Raw genomic sequence first — 20,509 nt, forward strand, 5'->3', positions numbered from 1 at the left:
AAAATTGTTTTACTAGTGTTATCAATTCTACGTGCCTTCCCCATCCAGAAGGCAAGGATTTAAAATCAGCAACTTCAAGATAAATAAGTATTTAGCTTCACATGCTGAAGCAGAGCAGAGGGCTCTTTCTTATTAACGAACAGAGACTAGAACACAAAAACAAACAAACAGAACCAAAACATCAAGTCCCTAAGAACACGAGTAATCAAATAACATCACTGAAAGATAGATCAGGAGCCGACGCATTCTTAATCTCTAACTTCTCCTTTTCCAGCAGTTTACTTACGTTTGTGTGCTTATTCATCAAGTCGTGCAGCTCTTTCTCCATTTCAGTCACTCGCTCACATTTCTTCTTGATTTCTTTGACTTCATCAAGTTTCTTCTCCAACCAATCCAACTTAAACCCTAGATTTTTCATGTATGCCAGAGCACCTTCTGCATCAGACAGATCATGTGTGGAGTGTTCCTGAGCCCCTTTGTAGAGCAACTTGATTAGGCTAAAGATGACATTTATGTATGATGCTCTCAGTTCTTGGTTCTTCGTACAGCATTCTAATGCAGTCTCCGGGTGTTTTTCAAAGATGCGATTCACAATACCCAACTGCGAGTAAAAATAGATGAATAAAGTATATAGTGAGTTTAACTTTTAAAGTAGAGATGTTATTTTCATTTTCTGTATTTAGAAGTGTTTAACTTTAACCATAAGTAATCTCTAGAAGAAGAATGCCAAGTCTGCAGATTTTCTTTGTTTCTTACCTGTGAAGGAAGAACTTGAAACCCCTTGACATTCACCAAACCTGCCTTGTCATCATCATTGAGCTCTTTGTTTTCGACAAGTGTCGTTGCCATCCCATCCCAACATTGCATTTCCATGTTATAGTCCTTCGATACATGAAATCTGCGATCAGTTTCAAGAACAGTTATCTGGGCAACAATTTCGACTTCTCCATCCACCAGAAACCCACTTTTTTTGTCCGTAAGTTCACTAAGGTGAAACAAGGATCCACCCTTGCTTCGTTCCTTCTTATTAAAACAGTGTTTTAGTCCTGTAAAAAGTCATCACAAAGCATATATAAAACTGTCTTTAAAACAAGCATTAATTATCTAATAGAATCTTGCAGCGCAAGTAAGTAATCACTAATCACCTATCTGTCTTGAGAGTTTCTTCGAGAAAAAATTTACGACAGTAAAGGAAACCTTCACGACCTTTCTCCATTCAGAAGGCAAGAATTCACAATCAACAAGTTCCAGATCCAGACAAAGGAATTGATGACCATCTCGTTTCTTGGAATAGGCCAGAATATGCCTGCAAGCAAAAACCATACAATGAAACAATGGATGACCTCGCAAACCTATATTGAAATAAAACGTTAGATAACTCTTGTTGTCTTCTTACCATTTGTTGCCACCAATCAAGAATTGATCTGAATAAATGGGCTTGGGGCTCACAGAACAAAAATTCTTAATCACCCAAGTGAACTTGTTATCGACTGGATTCCCCATTAATGAAGACTCCTTGCAATCAAACTACCTGAATATGAAAGATGAGAAATTAAAGAAATATATTCTGCCATAGTTTTTATAACAAAATCTAGTGATCCTAAAAATAGTGTTTGATTGATTCGTATACCGGGGTCATTTGATTGTTTCAATTCACTAACAAAATCTAGTCAATAACAAACGACTAAATATAGGCTAAAAATAGTATTACTTGATTATTTTTAGTGCATTCGCTTGACTTATAAAAAGATTCTAAATTTCTACGTTGATACAGTCTACTTATGTAGTAGGATTCGTGGTTTCGATTGTAACATGAAAAATCAATCGATTAGAGATTTTTAATTACAGTTTACCGTTTTCCGTTCTTCCCACCATTCTGCGTCCATCTGGATTACTCTCGTAAATGGATGATAAAAACATCCTGTTTTTTTTTGCGTATTTTAAGGTATACAGAATACTTATCTTGAATGATTGTTAAACGATTATTATGGCTAATTTTTTTTTCAGAAAACTGTTTTGATTTTTTTTTTTAATTCATTTTGTTAGATGAAAACTGTTAGTGTTGTGTTGACTGGGTTTTTTTACAATAATTTATTAACTTATCAAAAATCAACAAATTTATTAATGATGAAGCCTCGTGAATTTAAATACTTTTCAATATTATTATGAATTAATAAATGATACGACCAATGGAATAATATTGGAATCCAATTCGTTTAGCTCCAACTCTTCATTTGCCTAAGATATTTAACTTTTTTTTTCATTAAGCAACTCAATTAATGCTTTAAAGACACCTTGAGAGCCCTAGTAACATGAAGTCTCTTTAATTATGTTCTTAACTTTAAAAGGGAAAGCAAGAGAGCAGGCCAAACAAACAACCCTATCTCACTAGCAGAACCTAAATCTAATTGCCCAAGAACTCAAAAAAAGTCATCAAATACACCGTCATCAGACGACCCGAGTGGAGCTATGGCAGCCAAAACATCTGCCTTTTCCTTCACCAACTGAGCTTCGAGGTCTGAACACTTCCACTTCACTTTATCCAACTGAGCTTCGAGGTCTGAACACTTCAGCTTCAAATCCTTCAACTCTTCCCCAATTTCATGCATCCGAGTCTCACCAGCTGCCTCTTTCTCCTTCTTTTGTGTCACTTGATCAAGTTTCTTCTTCAACCAATCCAACTTAAATCCATGATCAGTCAAGGATTCCAATGCAACATATGCATCGGCCAAATCATTCTTGGAGATTTCTTTAGGTGACCGGCGCACAGTCTCAATCAGGCAGAGTAACACATTCATGTATCCTGTCTTCAGATATTGGTTCTTTATACGGAATTTTGTTGCAATGTCTGGGTGTATTTCAAACAAACTCTTCACATATTTCGCCTGTGATCAGTGAAATAAAATGGACGTAAGAAGTAAAACCAGATCAGAGAGCAATCTTGGGAGACTAAGAAACAGACCAAAAAACAATGTCTTATAATCCAAAAACTAAAGTTAAGTGAGTGATTCTTATGGTTTTGTGTTTAAAACTATCTTTCTTACTTGGGAAGGTAGAACATGAAACCCGTTGACATCCATGCTTTCTGATTCTGACACATTTAATAGGCCAATAACTTCAAGAACCTCTATTTCAACAACTATTTTGAGTTCGCCCTTCACCAGAAATCCACTATCTTCGGCCTTGAGTTCAATAAGAGGAACCAGGTTTGTGAAGCCCCAATCTGATACTTTCTCACAAAACCAGTGTATTGTTTCTGAACAAAATAGAATACAAAACAGATCTCATCTCATTACATAGAACTAGAATCTCGCAGCACCCAAACTCCCACAAAATATATCTACTAATAAGCAATAATATATATTGTGGCTAGCATGAAAATACTCACCTTTACGTTGAGAGCATTTTTCTGGAATGTGATTTACTATAGTAAAGGAAAACTGTGCGTGTCTTCTCCATCCACAAGGCAATGATTCAGACTCAGCAACGTCAAGATATAGAGACAAATGATCAGATTTAGTATCATTTCCCTTGGGAAAGGCCAAAAGACGCCTGTAAGCAAAATCAATAGAAAACAATCAGCAAAACGAAAGAGAATTTTTTTTCAAAAATAGCAAAAAAAACAATATCGCCGTATTTATCACGTAAACCTAAATTTGGACGAATAATATTAAAAGACAAATTGTCTTAATTCTTAGTTTCTTACCATCTGCAGCCGTCAATCACGAACTGATCAGAGTATATTTTCTCAGATTGCAAAGAGGAGAAATTCTTAATGACCCAACTGAATTTCTTCTTATCAGCTTGATCATTCCCCATTGATCCTCTCATGTTGACTCCTAGCTACTCCTACACACCTGAATAAATAAATCGAAATATCAGACAACAATCTCGACAAACAAAACTAAATTAACGATTAAGATTTTACTAAGGAATAGAATTGTCAGCATATTATTTTTTCCCTACAATGTTTATAGATCAATGGGTAATTAAGGATTTAATTACCACGAGGAATACGAGTCGTTAAAGGCTCCTAGGGATTTACTGTTGGTCAACATATATATACATTTACACCGAAACCATCCTTAAAAAAGGAGTCAAGGAAAGGTTCTATTAATCCGGAATTGCCGATAAATTAATCCAATTGTTAATAGGTTTGTTAAAGCAATTAATTTTTTGATTTATCCTTTAATGAATAACCGTTTTAACAATATTGTATCTTGTTTTTAAGCAAGTTCGATTTATCAGTTATTTGTTTAATTTCGGTTGAATCTTATGTGATTTTTTTTTGTCGTTCATTGATGTACGAATGAGTCATGTATGAACGAAATGATTCCAAAATGAAATATTTCAGGATATTTTTATAAAACAAAAACTAATATTTCGATTTCTAATAGCCATGTGGAAAAGGGAAGTTGAGAATCAACTAAAGAATCTGCGGTCGATTTTCATTTAAAACAATATCACTGAAATCAAGTGGAGCACGAGCAGCCATAGCCACTTCTTCCTCATTCTTCAGTTCGTTCTCATAATACAACAAAACAAACTTTTGTTTCTGCACATTTTCTTGGAGTTGTCTGATCCGAGCGCTACTTTCATGCTCTTGCTTCTTCTTTACGTAAACTTAATAAATAGTTGGGCCCTTAACCAGTATCTAAAAGTATGTAAATCCTTTTCATAACAAAATTTGCATTATAGGGGTTATAATGTAAACCCAAGTAAATTTGTTTTTCCTGAAAGTCCCAACACAATATTTTCAAAAAGAGCACTTAACTTTCCCTAAATTATGTGAATACAATGACCGTGACCATTAAAGAATGATATTATGCGTATCATTGTTTCTCCATTCCCAATTAGAACAAAGTAATGTGAGTTCCGAATCTCTGTATAAATTTCTATTTACAGATTTTCAATATTTTTTCACTAATTCTGAAAATAATAGTGACCTATTTGTTAGATCGCATATTCTAAGTTAATGAGAACAAATTAAAGTAAAAGAAATGTCCAGCAAAGGATATAGCCTATATCATATAGAAATGCAGGGCAACTGAATTAGGTGATTTGTGTGGACAAAATTTTCTTTCCTCCTTGGTTAAATTCTCTTTTGCTTTCGTATCAAGTAACCTAGCTATTTTCAACATACAGTATATATATTTTCAATTTATTTCTCTATTGAACAAAAGAGTGGAGAAGTCGAATAGTTGATCACAAAACTCAATAATGAAAAGATGCACACTTGCAAAACGTCGTAAATAACCAAGAAGCAAGATCAACACTTGTTTGGCCACAACTCTTCGTGTTCTAACACCTAGAGCTTATCAAAAACCCGAGATGAGGATGAAGCAAACTTATCAAAATAGAAAACCTGATATCAGAAGTCCATAGAGAAATAGAAGAGATCCAACAAAGCCTTGCATCATTGACGAGATTTATATTGAAATGAACAACATCATGATGAGGGTGTACATTACCGCTCGTAAGATCCACTTAAGGTCATCATCGTTAACGTTATTAAAAAACAAGAAAGGAGCTTTGGCGGCCAAAACACCTGTCTTCTCCTTCTTCAAAAGAGCTTCAAGGCTTGAGCACTTCTGCCTCAAATCTTTGAGCTCTTCCTCAATGTTTTGCATCCGAATCTTATCAGCTTCTTCCTTCTTCTTTTCAAACAACTCATCAAGTTTTTTCTCCAACCAATCCAGCTTAAATCCTACACTTTTCATGTAGGCCAGAGTAGTTTTCGCATCAGACAGATCATCCTCGGAGATTTCCATAGGCGATTGGTGCAGAGTCTCGGCCAAGCAGAGTAGGACATTCATGTACGCTGTCTTCAAAGATTGGTTCTTTATACTGAACTTTGATGCAATGTCTGGGTGACTCTCAAACAAACGGTTCACAGATTTCACCTGCGAAGTACGATTTAAATTAAAGATCGAATATCAAACTTTAAAGACTTGCAAACCATATCTTATGCAGTGGGTAAAAGTAATCACGTTTTCATCTTTCTTAAATTTCTTAATTACCTGTGAAGGAAGAACTTTAAACCCTTTGATATCCATGCTCTCAGACATCTCTGGTGCATCTAATGAACCAACAACTTCAATAACATCTACCGCAACAGCAACCATGACTTCGTCGTTCACCAGGAATCCACCATATTTGTCAGAAACATCTTTAAGGTTTAGCATTGGTGGAAAACCCCATCCAGGAGCGTTCTCATCAAACCACGCTTGTGTTTCTAGAAAAACCACAAAAAAGATTTCACCTCATAAGTTTAATAAACCAGTGCATTGAACGTGAGGTTCACAACTTGACAGGACAAAACATAAACCACCCAAACTGGAGTCCAGACAAGCATAGCACAACATACAATTTGAATATTAAACTATCAAACTTTATTTACATGCAGCTAGAGGAACTAGTAACCTTGCACTTGGGAGAGTCCTTCTGAAAGTTGATTAACTATAGTTAGGGAAAACTTTGCATGCCTTTTCCATCCAGAAGGCAAAGACTCACAACAATCAGGAACGCCCAGATACACAGACAAAGACAAGTAACCATCGGCATCGTTAACTTCTGGATAGGCAATAAGACGCCTGCAAGCCAAAAAAGAAAAGACCAAAAACTCAGCAATAATATCAACTTCACATAGATAGAAGAAAACAGGAGGATTCTCTTCTTCTTACCACTTGCAGCCACCAACAACGAAAATTTTAGAACGAACTTCAAGACCTTGCAGAGTGGAGAGATTCTTAATCACCCAAGTGAACGTGTTATTTATTTGCTTTCCCATTGATCTAGATGAAGAGTCTTGGCAATCAAGCTACCAGAACATTAACCTCAAAGTATTAAGTCAAACAATCTCGAGCTACGAAACCGAAACAGAGATTACGATTACACTGTCAAAATCAAGCCTTTAAAAGTTAGAACATCACACTAACAATGGATAAGTGTTTACCCCCTTAGAGTACAAAAGTGCAGATTTAGCCTAAACGCATCCAAATTTGACTGCGAATGGCTTTTCCTCCTCCTAGGGTTTTATCTTAGCAGCTTTTAGGTCATTCTATTAATCCACGTATTAATAGCTTTGGTTTAGCTATCAATTTTTTTATTTTTCTTGGTTGGATAATTGTTTGATTTTATTTTAATAATTTTCTGGTCTAATAATTAATCGATTAACAATCAAATTATCTCTATTTTTTGTTTTTTGGTTTCCTACAATTTTGGTTCAATCCCTGCCCGTTGTAGACCTCGTTTGCAGTACCGTCACACTCCTCTAGTCCTCTTCATACGTATAATTACCATGAACAGAACCCAGTATATATTTTGATACTTTAACCCCAAAGATTTGGTAATGGTAATTGTTAGGTAATTTTACATATTTAGAAATAGTCAAATTCAATGATAAAGTGATTTTTTTTGTGTTACTTGATCCATATGTGAACGTTACCCATCTGTTTAGTTAGAAAAGAGAAGGAAAAAATGATCCTTACTCAAAAGAAACACACCTAAACGAAACAACCAAAAAATCTGACTAATAGTCTTAGAACCACAATACTTCTTTACAAGAAACACACTGGATTAAAGAAACCTAACGAGTCAAGAGCCACAAAATGCGGAAACATCCAACCTAAGCCACTTATCTTGCAGAGTTTCAAGAGGACTAAAACACCAAACAGAACTATAAGAAGGAATCTGAATACTGAAGCCATTAAACAATATCATCGAAGGAGAAAGGAGCTCTGGCCACAGACACATCTGCTTTCTCCTTCTCCAGCTGAGCTTCCAGGTTTGAGCACTTCAGCTTTAATTCCTTCAACTCTTCTTCAATTTCATGCACCCGAGTCTCACCAGCTTCCTCGTTCTCCTTCTTTTCTGACACTTCTTCCAGTTTCTCCTCCAACCAATTTAGATTCAACCCCGCATCCGTCAAGTATGCAAGAGCAGCATCTGCGTCTGACAGATCATCCTTGGAAAGTTCCTGAGTCGACTGGCACATAGTCTTGATTAGGCTGAGAAGGACGTTCATGTAAGCTGACCTCAGATGCTGATTCTTTGGACCGAACTCTGATGCTATGTCGGGGTGTCTTTCAAATATACAGCTCACAGTTTCCACCTGAAAGTGATAGAAAGATGAATTAAGTAGAAAAAAACAAATTGAGGAGGCAGTTATCAGAGACTTGAATAAATCAGAACAGACAAAAACATCTCCAATATTCCAGTTTCGCTCATATTCTGCAAATCATAGATACATCATACATGTATCAAGAAACTTTTACAATTTCATTTCTTGTTTTTACTGAATATACAAGTGTGCTCTCTGCTACTTGAGAAACAATTCACAAAACAGAATAGAACATATGTCGGTTAGATATTTTAAGAAACAACTACACCATTCTTGATTTCATACCTGTGAAGGAAGAACTCGAAAGCCATTAACATCCATGCTTTCCTTTACTGATGAAGCTTCCTTGAGCGAATCATTAGACTCTGCACCATCGTTTTCGTCTACCTTGCTTAGAGCTTTAGTTGTCTCTTCAGATTCCTCTGGTACGTCATTTTCCTCTAGCTCGCTTAGAGCTTTGGTGGTTGTCTCTTCAGATTCCACTGGTACGTCTAATTTGCCAATAACTTCAAGAACAGAAACATCGACAACAATCTTGAGCTCTCCATTAACCAGGAATCCACCATCTTTGTCATGAAGTTTTTTAAGGGAAAGCATTGATGTAAAACCCCAGTCACTAGTACTCGCATCAAACCAATTTTTTGTTTCTGTAACAACAACGAAATAAATTCCATTTCATCATTGACTTCACTTCACATAAAATAAAGCCATCCATGAACCATGCTCTAAACTTGCTACGAAACATTGACACTAGTCTTAAACCAACCAACTCAAACAACATAAGGAAAAAAAAAACTGTTGCAATCAATTTCCAACGCATATCAAGTAACGAGCATTGTGTAGAAAAACAATCACCTCTAGCTTGAGAGAGTTCATCAGAGAGTTGATTCACTACACTGAAGTGGAAATATGCGTGTCTTCTCCATCCATCAGGTAAAAATTCACTACCAGCAACGGCCAGATACAGTGACAACTTCTCAACACCATTTCCTTTAGGAAAGGCCAGAAGACGCCTTCAAGAAAATTTAGTCAATCCTCAATTTCACGGAAAACAAAAAAAAAACTAAATTGATGAAATCATTCGAAAAAATTCACTTCTTACCATTTGCAGCCATCGACGAAGAATTCATCAGAATAATTTTTCCTGGACTGCTGAGAGGAGAAATTCTTAATCACCCAAGTGAACTTGTTATCAACTTCTTTCCCCATTGTTATCTGCAATCAAGCTACCAGTAGTACGATGACACTCTTAAACATCAATTTTAACAGATAACAATAATCAACGTAACGAACAGGAGATTACGAAATCATTAAGAGTAATATGATCAGTTGTTAAAGATTTCACCTTTTTAGACGAAGACAGAATGAGAGAAAAAGCTCTAAAGGAAACTTCTTTGATACGACGAACACCGACCGACCTGACTTCACTGATGGTATCATTCAAGTCATAGAGTTGGGCCAAAGAGCCCGGCCCAGTTGAAAAATGTTTAAGCGTTCACGTTCTGTTATACCACACGTTGTCCAATAAGCAGAGCACTAAACGGCACGCGGTGTGTATTTGAGAGAAGTTAGAAACGGCATCAACAATGAAAACTCGACTAACCTTTGCTTGTTATTTGGTCAAATTCAACTTGTAGCATTTGCCATCGACTTAAAACTTTTAAATAAAATATTTTAAAATTAATATATGCAAGTTCTACAAGTTGATTTTGACCACTACATGTTGGTCTACAGAGAAATGAAACTATGAATTTTAATATCCTTTCTTGGAATGAAAGGTTCCTTTTCGTACTCAAATTTATATTATAAAATTTTGATTCAACAGTTTCATCATAATCACTTACTCTCTGCTTTAATTTTAATTTCGTATTCAAAACCGCAGGTGGATGAAGACAAATTAGCAGAGACCAAAACGTAGTTGAGGATGAAACAATTACTTAGCAGAAAATGAACAGAAACAGAGGAGTCTTACTTATTCACCAAGAAACTCTTATATCACTTAATTTTCTCAAGTTAAAAATAGGATATGTATATGTTTTTTAACTCTACCTAAAAGGAAGATACTGAAATGAGGAAAGCTGAAATAAAAAGACTAGAAGTAGGAAACACTATTCCTCATTAAACAATGGAGAAGACTCAAATCAAGAAATCACAACTTCATCTTAAAATCTCAGTCAAACAACATCAATGAAGCCGAAGCTGCAGCTTTCTCTTTCTCCAGGTCGGCTTCAAGTTCTGTCACTGCCAGCTTTCGCTTCTTGACCTGTTTCTCGAGTTCTCCGATCCGTGTGTCGTAAGCTATCTGTTTTTCCAAAGCCTGATCAAACTTCTGACGCAACCAGTCCAAGTTCAAGCCTGCTTTAATCAGATCCGTAATCGTATTGTCTGCTTCGTTCATGTCTTCCACTGTGAGTTCCTTAGTAGATTTGGACAGTGTCTTCGTAAGGTCAAGAAGAGCATGCATGTAAGCATTCCTGATATGTTGATTCTTCAAACTGAAATTCGATATGAGATCTGGATGTTTCTCAAAGATTGCATTGACCTGATCAACCTGTGATGATAATGAAGAACAAAAATGTCAAATCGAGTTCTATCTCAAATATTGAAACAAAAGAGCTTATTAATTACCTGCGAATCAAGAACCTGAAAGCCGTTGACTTCGATAGTTACATTATCTTTGTTCTGCAAATCTTCAGAGGAATCATCACTAAGCTCTTCAACTTGTGATGCATTTAACGTGTCAATAAATTCATGAACTTCAACTTCAGCAATAATCGTGATCTCCCCATTCAACAAGAACCCAACATTTACGTTATTAAGGATGACTGCGGGAATCATGTCTTTAAACCCCCAATTCTTAGTGTTCTCATCAAACCAGCGCCATCCTTCTGTAACAATATTTAAACATATAACAAGAATATGTTACTCCGATCCATCAATAGTTATTTGACATAGCCAGTCATGATCACAATTCACAAACCATAGTGCATAGGATTATACTTTTATCTACAGAATGTATCGGAGATATATGATTGACTATAGTCATGCGAAATTCCACGTATCTTCTCCAGCCACATGGAATTAGTTCCATATTAACTTCGAGAAACAGAGAAAAGTAACCGTTTTCATTGGGAAGAGCAACAAGACGCCTGCAAGAAAGAAAGAATAACCAAATACGGTATATGGGATCATTCATGATTTGATATATACGATCACGTTTTGACGATAAAGATTTGAAAGATAACAAAAGAAACTATGCTTTTACCAATAAGAGTCACCAATTAGGATTGGAACAGAGCAACGCCTATGAGTTTGCAAGTCTTTTATCACCCAACCAAACGTCTTCTTCTTAAAACCACCTTGATTTGCCATTGAAGACTCTACTAGATACAATAAAAGAAGAAAACCCTTTTAAGAGCCTCGAATTCAAAACCCTAATCACACGCACTGAGATGAAGAAGCTTTCTCTATACGGAAGACGAAATCGAGGTTTACAAATTGCATCTACTGTGGATAGATGTTGCTTATATTTTTATCCGGTTTTTTAAGGTCAGCGGTTAAATCGTTGAACCGGATTGCTAGACTAGCTTGCTGCGTAGGTATCTACATATGCTTTGAACTTAAACCGGTTCAACCCTCTTGAGGTTCAGCAAACCGGCTCAATCCTCTTGAGGTTCAGCAAACCGGCTCAATCAATAATAATGGTTTTTGCAAAGCCATGTATATTTGAGAAAGGTTTTTTTTCCTACTTGAGAAAGGATAATGTCACCGCAAAATGTGTTTAAAATTTCAAGTGATGTTATTTTTACCCGATTTTTAATTTGGAGTTGAAATATATCTACGATTACGTACGTATGGGAGTTATTATATTCACATACTCTTTATATAACAAAAGATTAATTAAATTAAGTTATCAGTTTGTTTATTTTCTACTGTCGTCAAAAATATACAAATCCAAGAGAGAGAGTGATTAGGAGCCAATATATCAGCTTCGTTCACCTAGCGTAACCCCAAGGGTGTAACCATGAAAAACACAATGTAAAAGCAAAGCGCAATGATAATCCAGTCGGAGACATTACTTAGTTGAGAAAGTTCGGACCTAATACTTTTAATCTTACAAGTGCATTAGCCTGCGTCACAAGCTATTTGTTTCTCCAACGCCCTATTCAACTTCAGACGCAACCAATCCAACATGAAGCCTGCATTTGTCAGATCAGAAAGCGTACTGTCGGCGAAGTTTAAGTCTTCCTCAGTGAGTTCCTTAGGCAACTTGCTCAATGTCTTGATTAAGTCAAGAAGAAAACCCATGTAAACATTCTTGAGATTTTGATTCTTTAAAACCAAATTCGTTGCGAGATCTGGATGTTTCTCAAAGATTTCCTTCACTTGATTAACCTGTGAAGATAGTGTAAACAAAGGTCATATCAGTTTGTGTCAAATATGGAAACAAGAGTTAAAATCATTGTTAAGCTTTTTTACTTGCGAATCAAGAACATGAAAGCCCTTGACTACAACAGTTACATCATCCTTGTCCTCTTCAGATGAAGAGTAATAGCCAAGAAGTGTCCATTCACTATCATCACGAACCGCTGCAACTTGTGATGTGCTAACAGCTTCAAAAGTTTCTACTTCAGCAACAATCATGAGCTCTCCGTTCACCACGAACCCACTATTTATATCATTAAGTTTTGTTAGAGATATCATCTCTTCCCAACCCCATTCCGGAGCTTTCTTATCAAACCACTTTCGTCCTTCTGCAACATTTCGACTCCATTAATTGGTTAATCAACATAGAATAGTCAAATCACTACTACATCAACTAAAATCCTGCCTGTGGATTAATGGAACATCAAATTGCTACTATCAAAATGACATAGTGATGAAAAGTATTCACTTATTCAATTTTAAAACGTGTTTCCTTTGTTTCTACCATGCATGAAACTAATCAAAAGCTAGAAATATTTACCTCTCTTTACGGATGAATGCTCTGAAATTTGATTTACTACCGTAAAACGAAATTGTGTATATTGTCTCCATCCACAAGGCAATGATTCGAAATCAACTTCCAGATACAGAGACAAGTGATCACCATTATTTTTTTTGAATAACAAGTGATCACCATTACTTCCCTCCGGATAGGCAAAAAGACGCCTGCCAGAAACAAAAAAAAAGATGAACAACCCAAATGAAAAGAATCACCAAAACTTTATAGTTATATACACATATGTCTAATATAACATTATTTAAAATGAAAGAGAACATTTGGAATGGAAAGAAAAAGATATTGTGTTTTTACCAATTGACGTCATGGATCAGAACCGGATCAGAAACATAACAATCTTGTAATTGCAAAGAGGAAAAATTCTTTATAACCCAAACAAACTTCTTATCACATGGGTTCATGATTGATGTCATGAAAGATTCCTCGTTCGCAAGGAAACAAAACTCCTTTAAAACTCAAATTTTGTAAACCAAACCCTAATCACTTTCAAGGTATAAAATAGAAGAAAAAATTATAAACTAAGATTCCACTCCAAGAAATTTTGAAAATCGAGCAGAATTCTTTAAAAAGTTACCACGATATGAATTGGAATAGAGACTAAAGGGTTTTATAGAAAAGGAACGGAGACTACGAAAACAAACTTTTTAAGCGTAACCTAACGTAAAATCATATATAAAGGAAAATATATCTAGCTTTTTTTTTGGTAACAGATATTGTTAGATAAACTTTAGACATTTTCCAACAAAATAAATTCATCTATAGATTTTCTTAGCGTATAAGTAAGAAATAAATCTTTAAACCCTTAAATATAGGAGATTTATTCGAGCATAAAATTCGAATAAAGATTCTTAAATATAGGAGATTTATTCTCATCTAAGGAAGGAGTTAATAAAATTTTAGATCAAAGTGGCTAAGTTAAATAAAATGACCTTGATTTTTGTATAGATTAACAATCTTTTAACAATAACATTATGCTTACATAGCGCCGTAACGTATGTCAAATTAAAGCATGTATTGACTTTCCAATCACCCTGTTTCTTCTTATTACGTTTATTTGGCTCAAATACTCTGTTTCTGATTTGTTATGTGAAAGATGGTAGATATTTTATACTTGATTTCGACGTAGCCACTTTCTCTCTAAAGAAGACAATCTTTATCAAGGAATGTTTTTCAAACAAAAACAGAGGAACTTCTTCTAAAACCATCAATTAGTGATAAGGAGAGTTAATTGACAAAAAAAAAAAAAAAGTGATAAGGAGAGTTAAAACAGAACAAGAAACCGAGGAACTTCACATAAAACCATCAATTAGTGATATCAAACAACATCGCTGAAATCAAACGGAGTTTCAGCTGCCAAAGCCGCAGCTTTCTGTTTCTTCAGATCAGATTCTAGATCCGACAAATTGAGCTTTCGCTTCTTGACTTGTTCCTCAAGTTCTCTGATCCGTGCCCCAATGTCCCGTTTTTTCTCCTTCTTCAAGAAAGCTTCGTCCAGTTTCTGACGCAACCATTGCAACTTCAAGCCAGCTTTTGTCAGATCCAAAACCGTGCGGTCTGCTTTGTTTAGATCGTCCATTGTGAGCTCCTTAGGCGGTCGGCACAGTGTCATAATTAGGTCAAGAAGAACACCCATGTAAGCATTTTTGAGCTGTTGGTTCTTTAAATTGAAGTCCGATGCAATGTCTGGATGTTTTTCAAAGATTGCATTCACTTGGCTTACCTGTGGAACAAGAAAGGTCAAACACTTTTCTTAAACTAAAATTGAAATAAGAGTTTTAAAATCAATATCATGCTTTATTACCTGTGAATCAAGAATCTGAAACCCATTGACTTCAACAATTTCATGAGCATCTTCTGACGACTCCTCCGACCATTCTTCAGATGAAGACGAGTATCTCTGTTCATCATCGCTAGATTCACTACCCTCTGTGTTCCTCGCCATTGATTACGAAGAGAATATCTCAATTTCAAAACTGGAGATAGATGTCTGAGGATTAATTACCCTAAGTGTTGTTGTAGCTAGGAATGTTGACCAGAGAGGATATTTATATTTGTGGAGTTAAGAGAATGATATTAAGGAATGCATGCATTTTACTCGCCATAAGTTAAAAATGGTAAAAAAAATTAAACAACCAATCAATATTAATGTTGTACATCCAATCGAGCCACATTTCTGCCGTGTGTCACACTTACAGACATTAGTACTTTTACAGCAAGAAACTTAATTCAAGTAACCTAGCGGAGAGTAATCAACCATCCCCAAAAAAACTCTATACAAAATGAGTATACATAAGATATAAGTCTATACACAAAATCAAACATAGCCGAATTCATATGCATTTATAATTTAATGGAATTCAATGTTTAAGAAAGTGAAATTTGATTTATTAAACAAAAATACATGTGCGTAAATCTTAAAACGTTGTCCATAAATGTACAAGTCTTCAAATTTATGTGCCCGTTTACAGCTATAAATGTTCATTTCTTGGACTTCCTGCTGTTACTTATATATATGGTCACCAATCAACCTCTTTTACTATATATATAAATGGGGCTCTCAGGTTGACAAACAAACAAAATTTGGAGATCTCATCGAACAGTGTCAAGAAAAGGGTAAATCTCATATCTAAAGTTACAACTCCCACTCAAAACTCTCCCTCCTTCTTTACCATCACAACATTTAGGAAGCTCCCCTATAATCTTATCCAAACACGTCTTACAAACCGTAAACCATAAATCCCGTCTACACTGCACCATTCCGTAAAGCTTCATCTTCCCGAGTTTCATCTCCCCTGTCTCGTACAACAATAACTTATCTGATCTGCGAGTAGCCTTTGCGGTCAGCTCAGTGAGTAGAGCCTTTGTCTTCACATTGAACAACGCTGGATCGCTTACTTTCTTTGTGCTGTACATATAGAACTTGTTCTTGTCATCGATCTTCTCGAAGAAAGCGGTTGGAGAAATCTTGAGAAGACATTTATCAAACCATACTATTCCCGCCTTGTTCATAGGACATCTTCTACGCAGCTTTCATATTCATATACATAACGATACCACAATCAAAAACAAATATTACACTCGTACACACTAATCTATGTACGATATATAGTTTTTTTTTTACAAGTGCTAAATGACTACCAATATTTATCAATTATAAGCTCAGTCGAGATATTGTCTCATTTTTGGAAAAGTAAAAGATTGTGTTATCTTTAAAAAAAAGTATTGACGTGTGTGTGACGTTACCTCGGAGGTGGCAGTGGAGAGGCAGGAACCACACTTGGAGCCGTAGGAGTCACCCCGGCACTGGAGCAAGATGTAGACGGTATTGGGATCGTCACCATGATAGGCATAGACAAAACCTCTTACAAAAGTGTCTTTATACATGTCATTGGTGAGAAAGTTGAGGTTTCCTTCGTACGGGCTCTTGGACTTGTATTTCCCTTCAGCCTCGGAGCATTTGTGGTATAGATATGAGTTGGTCTCGTTCATGGACGAAACACTGCGTATAAAGAAGACTTGTATGGCTACCATGGCCAAGTTAAGGACCAAAGCGATGCGTTTTGGTATGAAGGATGAAGACATTGTTTTTGATTCTCGATCTTCCTTTCTTACGCAGAAGAATGCTTTATTGTAAATTGGGTGAAATGGTTATGTCAAAACGACTTTTTTGGTGTATTTACCTTACAAAAATTCGGTTGATTTAGAAGAGCTGCTTTTTTGTTTGGTTCTGTAACGGACACGAGAGAAATGTTAGGAGTTGTGTGACTTGGTATAAGCGGTGAGTGAAGGGCCGATGAAAAAGTCAAAATTTAAAGGTTTGACTGAGTTAAAACTTTTATAAATTACTAGTACTGTGACATCGGTATATAAAGATTTTGGACCTGTGTTTTTCCAGTATTAACATACGATAAATTGCATCTCATTACTGTTTAATCAAATGAACAAGAATGGTTTGTTCTTGCCATTACATAGACAGAGTTTGACTTTGGTAACTAAATACCTGTTAAGCATTTGGATATCTCTTTATGAAATGCAAAAATAAGATTGCCAAACATTGAGGTTTCATCGTTAAGCTGTTTCAGTCCCACTACTTAGCACCTAGATCAGGATTTTGCAAATCAGTAAAAAATATCTTTGAACGATAGAGGAGCTCTTGCAGCCAACACCTTCTCTTTTTCCTTCTGCATCTGAGATTCAAGATCCAAGACCATGTGCTTCAGCTTCTGCAACTGTTCTTCCATTGTTTCTAGCCGGACCACACTACTCTCCCCCAACTTCTTCTTTTCAGAGACATCATTCAGCTTCGTCTTCAGCCAATCCAATTTAAAGCCAACATCAATCAGATCGACAAGTGTCTCATCAGCATTACTCAGATCATCATCAGAGAGCTTATCTGGAGACTGGCACAATGTCTCAATGAGACTAAGAAGTGCATCCATGTATGCTTTTCTGATCTGTTGGTTCTTAGGACGGAAACCTATTGCTGTGTCCGGGTGTCTTTTGAAGATTTGGCTCACTGATTGTACCTGCAAGCAAGAACAACATAAACTACATGAGAACCAAGATTTTAAGGTTAAAATCTGAAAACAAGTTAAGTTAGTTTGTGTTCTTACTTGTGAAGCAAGAACCTGAAAACCATTGACATCAATGGTTTCCAGAAAATCACTAATCCACCACGACTCATAAAAAGATTCCTTATTGTTACACTCTGTACCAAAATTTTCTACTGTCTTCGAGGTGTACACCATGGACTTCCATTGGTGGAGAGATGAAGCATCATCATCATCCGGATACTCTTCAACTGTACCATCCTCAAACAGATCTTCTTTCGCGGTATCATCAGTATCCGCTTCGGAAACTATGACATTGTTACATTTCATACCACGATTTCCTACTGAACGAAAAGCTTTATTCCATGCATTCAATTGGTTCAAAGGACATATTTCCTGACCTTCATCATCAGAAACAGGAGATGAATCATCATCATCATCATCATCATCATCATCATCATCATCATCATCATCCAAATCTTCTTCAAATGCATCATCATCATCATCATCTAAACTCTCTTCAGATTCATCATCATCATCTAAAACCTCTTCAGATGCATCAGTATCATCTAAACCCTCTTCAGATGCATCATCATCATCATCATTATCATCCAAATCTTCTTCAGATGAATCATCATAATCATCCAAATCTTCTTCAGAAGCATCAGTAGCTGGATCTCCTTCTTTCCAGCACAGAGGTTCAGTTATCTTCACAGTATCCTTTGGTACATCAATAACTGGAAGAATCTGTACCTCAGCGACAATAATGAGTCTATCTCTCACGAGAAATCCATTGCCTCTAGCATCTGTACCTTACCAATTGCAGTCAGAGGCTACGAAGGTGCGAGAGTAGCAATTGTTATGTTGCAATGAACAGAAGTTTTTCAAAACCCAACTGAATCTTGTCTCCTTTTGCTTGCTCATTATTCTTGATGAAACGGTTGAAAGTGGCGGAGCACAATAGAGAATCACTGAATCGGAAAAGCAATAGAAACTGGATCTACCTCTTGAAAGTTTGTTAGCGAGTCTAGGGTTTACGGTTGGTGGATAGAGTTGTAGAAGAATATATTTTTTAGCTTTTTAAGATAAAGATCATATAGAAAGTAAATAAATTAATAGATCAAAATAAATAAATAGATAAAGACCATATTCAATATAAATAAATTGACTTTATTAACTAATTAAGATGCTTAGATTATTCATAAAAAAAATACGAATTCAAAATATAACAAGTCAAACCCTTTTAACTTATTTGATACTTGATTCACAAGTATCCAAGATAAAACCTTAAAAGTCTGTAACGGAAAGGAAATTGCAAACTTCATTTATTCAACCTTGACAAGTGTCACTCTAACGGGCAACCTCAAACCATTCTTTTTTTCAATTGAGCCATGGACAGTTGATTTGCTTTCTCTTTTTTAAGGTCGGATTCCAAATCGGACAAAGTAAGCTTTCGCTTATTGACCTGTTCCTCGAGTTCTCTGATCCGGACACCACTAATTCTCTGTTTCTCTTTCTTCAAGTAAGCTTCATCCAACTTCTGACGCAACCAACCCACTTTCAAACCTGCTTTCGTAAGATCAAAAAGCGTACTCTCTGCTTTATCTAGGTCTTCCATGGAAAGTGCCTTTGTCGACTGGGACAATGTCTCACTTATGTCGACGAGGACATCCATGTAAGCATTCTTAAGTTGTTGATTCTTTAAATCAAAGTTTGAAGTCAGATCTGGATGTTTTTTTAACATTTGACTGACCAAATTTTCCTGTGATCAAGTAAAATGTAAACCAAAAATGGTCAAGTATAGTCGAATTATCTTAAAATTAAAGAGATGATAAATAAATTTTTGTTCGAGCACATAGAATTGGATTATTTAGTACTTACTTGTGAAGGAAGAACATGAAACCCATTGACTTCAACAGTTTCTTCATCTTCCGACGAATCTTGAGAAGGAGAAAAATCACCATCGTCACTGTCGTTAGCCTCGCAACTATTTTCCTTCAACATTATTCGATGAGAATCTCTCAGCTTACAAACCGCAGTGTTGGTACAAATAAGAAGAAGCCAGAGGATCACAAAATGGGTGTTGAAACGTCGCCACAACAGAATATATATATATATATATATATAAAGAAAATGCAGGCATTCTTAATTAGTAACATATTTATGAACCTTGACTCATCGTGACTTGATATTCTTTTGGCATAACTACGAATAAACTAATATTGGTAACCAGCGAATAGATGGAATTAAATTGTATCCATCAACTTGATCCGCTTGTTTGGTAGCGACTCTTCGTGTGTCAAACTATATTCATTTATCAGGGAAAAAACAAAAACTGTCTTCGTACACAAAGACATTACTTTTTCATCAAGGCAGTGGGGGAAAAATTGACAGAAACAAGGTATTGCCCCTATAACTTTGTTTTTGGGCAATAAAAAACCCCTAAAACTGAATCATTCCTATGATAAAATCTCCTACAAATTGTTCATTCATTGGCGCAATCGATATGCAAGTCATCCTGGGGAATTTGTTTTGACTATATATTGATTACATATTCTATGATCAATCCTTTACAGAAATCAATAGATTTTACGTTTTATTAATGCATTGTGGATATTTCCAAGACATTGGTACCTTTTATCTTCCTAAGTTTTAAGAGGATTCATTAGCAAGAACAAACCACAACACCAAGTAGACCCAACTCCAAGTGTCTTAAGAACACTAGGACATTAAACAATATCACCAAAAAATCATTTGCACATCGCTCTTTTGTGCAAATTAACTTCGAATCATAGCAAATTTGTTAAGTAGTAAATAATACTAAACCTAAAGTAT

General features: G+C 35.8%; 10 protein-coding genes and 1 long non-coding RNA gene across 15 annotated transcripts; 1 reads left to right on the plus strand and 10 right to left on the minus strand.

Annotated features, from left to right (window-relative positions):
* Nucleotides 1-134: 134 nt before the first annotated feature.
* On the minus strand, nucleotides 135-1,503 carry AT3G58240 (TRAF-like superfamily protein; the record flags this gene model as incomplete). Its single annotated transcript, NM_115686.2, has 4 exons — nucleotides 135-601; nucleotides 757-1,046; nucleotides 1,146-1,306; nucleotides 1,397-1,503. The coding sequence occupies 4 exons, from the start codon at nucleotides 1,501-1,503 to the stop codon at nucleotides 206-208; spliced, it is 954 nt and encodes a 317-aa protein (NP_191383.1). The 3' UTR covers nucleotides 135-205.
* Nucleotides 1,504-2,420: 917 nt separating this feature from the next.
* Nucleotides 2,421-3,819, minus strand: AT3G58250 (TRAF-like family protein; the record flags this gene model as incomplete). Its single annotated transcript, NM_115687.1, has 4 exons — nucleotides 2,421-2,885; nucleotides 3,045-3,256; nucleotides 3,389-3,552; nucleotides 3,707-3,819. 4 exons carry the CDS (start codon nucleotides 3,817-3,819, stop codon nucleotides 2,421-2,423), a joined length of 954 nt encoding a protein of 317 aa, NP_191384.1.
* A 1,610-nt stretch (nucleotides 3,820-5,429) lies between these two features.
* Nucleotides 5,430-7,045, minus strand: AT3G58260 (TRAF-like family protein; the record flags this gene model as incomplete). Its single annotated transcript, NM_115688.2, has 4 exons — nucleotides 6,684-7,045; nucleotides 6,424-6,593; nucleotides 6,021-6,235; nucleotides 5,430-5,903 (listed from the first exon to the last, which is right to left on the minus strand). Exons 1-4 carry the CDS (start codon nucleotides 6,788-6,790, stop codon nucleotides 5,430-5,432), a joined length of 966 nt encoding a protein of 321 aa, NP_191385.1. The 5' UTR covers nucleotides 6,791-7,045.
* Nucleotides 7,046-7,424: 379 nt separating this feature from the next.
* AT3G58270 (phospholipase-like protein (PEARLI 4) with TRAF-like domain protein) lies at nucleotides 7,425-9,521 on the minus strand. 3 transcript variants are annotated; one of them, NM_115689.4, is made up of 5 exons: nucleotides 9,468-9,521; nucleotides 9,225-9,348; nucleotides 8,978-9,135; nucleotides 8,408-8,769; nucleotides 7,425-8,113 (listed from the first exon to the last, which is right to left on the minus strand). In NM_115689.4, exons 2-5 carry the CDS (start codon nucleotides 9,329-9,331, stop codon nucleotides 7,709-7,711), a joined length of 1,032 nt encoding a protein of 343 aa, NP_191386.1. In that variant the 5' UTR covers nucleotides 9,332-9,348; nucleotides 9,468-9,521; the 3' UTR covers nucleotides 7,425-7,708. The 3 variants fall into 3 exon arrangements, with proteins under 3 accessions (NP_191386.1, NP_001030883.1, NP_001327306.1); NM_001035806.2 differs by having other exon boundaries at nucleotides 9,225-9,337; nucleotides 9,468-9,520; NM_001339916.1 differs by having other exon boundaries at nucleotides 9,225-9,521.
* Nucleotides 9,522-10,292: 771 nt separating this feature from the next.
* AT3G58280 (MATH domain/coiled-coil protein) lies at nucleotides 10,293-11,494 on the minus strand (the record flags this gene model as incomplete). The annotated part of the gene is made up of 4 exons (NM_001339917.1): nucleotides 10,293-10,673; nucleotides 10,751-11,010; nucleotides 11,123-11,271; nucleotides 11,388-11,494. 4 exons carry the CDS (start codon nucleotides 11,492-11,494, stop codon nucleotides 10,293-10,295), a joined length of 897 nt encoding a protein of 298 aa, NP_001319791.1.
* Nucleotides 11,495-12,247: 753 nt separating this feature from the next.
* Nucleotides 12,248-13,537, minus strand: AT3G58290 (TRAF-like superfamily protein; the record flags this gene model as incomplete). Of its 3 annotated transcripts, NM_001203196.1 has the most annotated exons (5): nucleotides 12,248-12,517; nucleotides 12,602-12,769; nucleotides 12,838-12,890; nucleotides 13,089-13,273; nucleotides 13,419-13,537. In NM_001203196.1, the coding sequence occupies 5 exons, from the start codon at nucleotides 13,535-13,537 to the stop codon at nucleotides 12,248-12,250; spliced, it is 795 nt and encodes a 264-aa protein (NP_001190125.1). The 3 variants fall into 3 exon arrangements, with proteins under 3 accessions (NP_001190125.1, NP_191388.1, NP_001190124.1); NM_115691.1 differs by having other exon boundaries at nucleotides 12,602-12,876; NM_001203195.1 differs by lacking the exon at nucleotides 13,089-13,273 and having other exon boundaries at nucleotides 12,602-12,876.
* Nucleotides 13,538-14,439: 902 nt separating this feature from the next.
* On the minus strand, nucleotides 14,440-15,066 carry AT3G58300 (phospholipase-like protein (PEARLI 4) family protein; the record flags this gene model as incomplete). The annotated part of the gene is made up of 2 exons (NM_115692.1): nucleotides 14,440-14,844; nucleotides 14,926-15,066. 2 exons carry the CDS (start codon nucleotides 15,064-15,066, stop codon nucleotides 14,440-14,442), a joined length of 546 nt encoding a protein of 181 aa, NP_191389.1.
* A 472-nt stretch (nucleotides 15,067-15,538) lies between these two features.
* On the minus strand, nucleotides 15,539-16,809 carry AT3G58310 (cysteine-rich repeat secretory protein, putative (DUF26)). Its single transcript, NM_115693.2, has 2 exons — nucleotides 16,368-16,809; nucleotides 15,539-16,151 (listed from the first exon to the last, which is right to left on the minus strand). The coding sequence occupies exons 1-2, from the start codon at nucleotides 16,704-16,706 to the stop codon at nucleotides 15,714-15,716; spliced, it is 777 nt and encodes a 258-aa protein (NP_191390.1). The 5' UTR covers nucleotides 16,707-16,809; the 3' UTR covers nucleotides 15,539-15,713.
* A 433-nt stretch (nucleotides 16,810-17,242) lies between these two features.
* On the minus strand, nucleotides 17,243-18,004 carry AT3G58320 (Ubiquitin-specific protease family C19-related protein; the record flags this gene model as incomplete). The annotated part of the gene is made up of 2 exons (NM_115694.1): nucleotides 17,243-17,650; nucleotides 17,738-18,004. The coding sequence occupies 2 exons, from the start codon at nucleotides 18,002-18,004 to the stop codon at nucleotides 17,243-17,245; spliced, it is 675 nt and encodes a 224-aa protein (NP_191391.1).
* Nucleotides 18,005-19,037: 1,033 nt separating this feature from the next.
* Nucleotides 19,038-19,678, minus strand: AT3G58330 (phospholipase-like protein (PEARLI 4) family protein; the record flags this gene model as incomplete). The annotated part of the gene is made up of 2 exons (NM_115695.1): nucleotides 19,038-19,436; nucleotides 19,556-19,678. 2 exons carry the CDS (start codon nucleotides 19,676-19,678, stop codon nucleotides 19,038-19,040), a joined length of 522 nt encoding a protein of 173 aa, NP_191392.1.
* Nucleotides 19,679-19,932: 254 nt separating this feature from the next.
* On the plus strand, nucleotides 19,933-20,213 carry AT3G09115. The gene has a single exon (NR_141509.1). It is a non-coding gene; the product is annotated as an other RNA (long non-coding RNA).
* The last annotated feature ends 296 nt before the right edge of the window (nucleotides 20,214-20,509 follow it).

Source organism: Arabidopsis thaliana, chromosome 3 (assembly GCF_000001735.4).
Source record: "Arabidopsis thaliana chromosome 3, partial sequence".
NCBI lineage: Eukaryota > Viridiplantae > Streptophyta > Magnoliopsida > Brassicales > Brassicaceae > Arabidopsis > Arabidopsis thaliana.

Bases quoted from the DNA above. Each gene is read 5' to 3' on its own strand.
- AT3G58270 (NM_115689.4), bottom strand. From the start codon at position 9,331: ATGGGGAAAGAAGTTGATAACAAGTTCACTTGGGTGATTAAGAATTTC. The intron at 8,770-8,977 runs GTGATTGTTTTT...TTGTTGTTACAG, and splicing joins TGAACTCTCTCAAGCTAGAG to AAACAAAAAATTGGTTTGAT. The intron at 8,114-8,407 runs GTATGAAATCAA...TATCACTTTCAG, and splicing joins TTCGAGTTCTTCCTTCACAG to GTGGAAACTGTGAGCTGTAT.
- AT3G58310 (NM_115693.2), bottom strand. From the start codon at position 16,706: ATGTCTTCATCCTTCATACCAAAACGCATCGCTTTGGTCCTTAACTTG. The intron at 16,152-16,367 runs GTAACGTCACAC...TGAATATGAAAG, and splicing joins TCTCCACTGCCACCTCCGAG to CTGCGTAGAAGATGTCCTAT.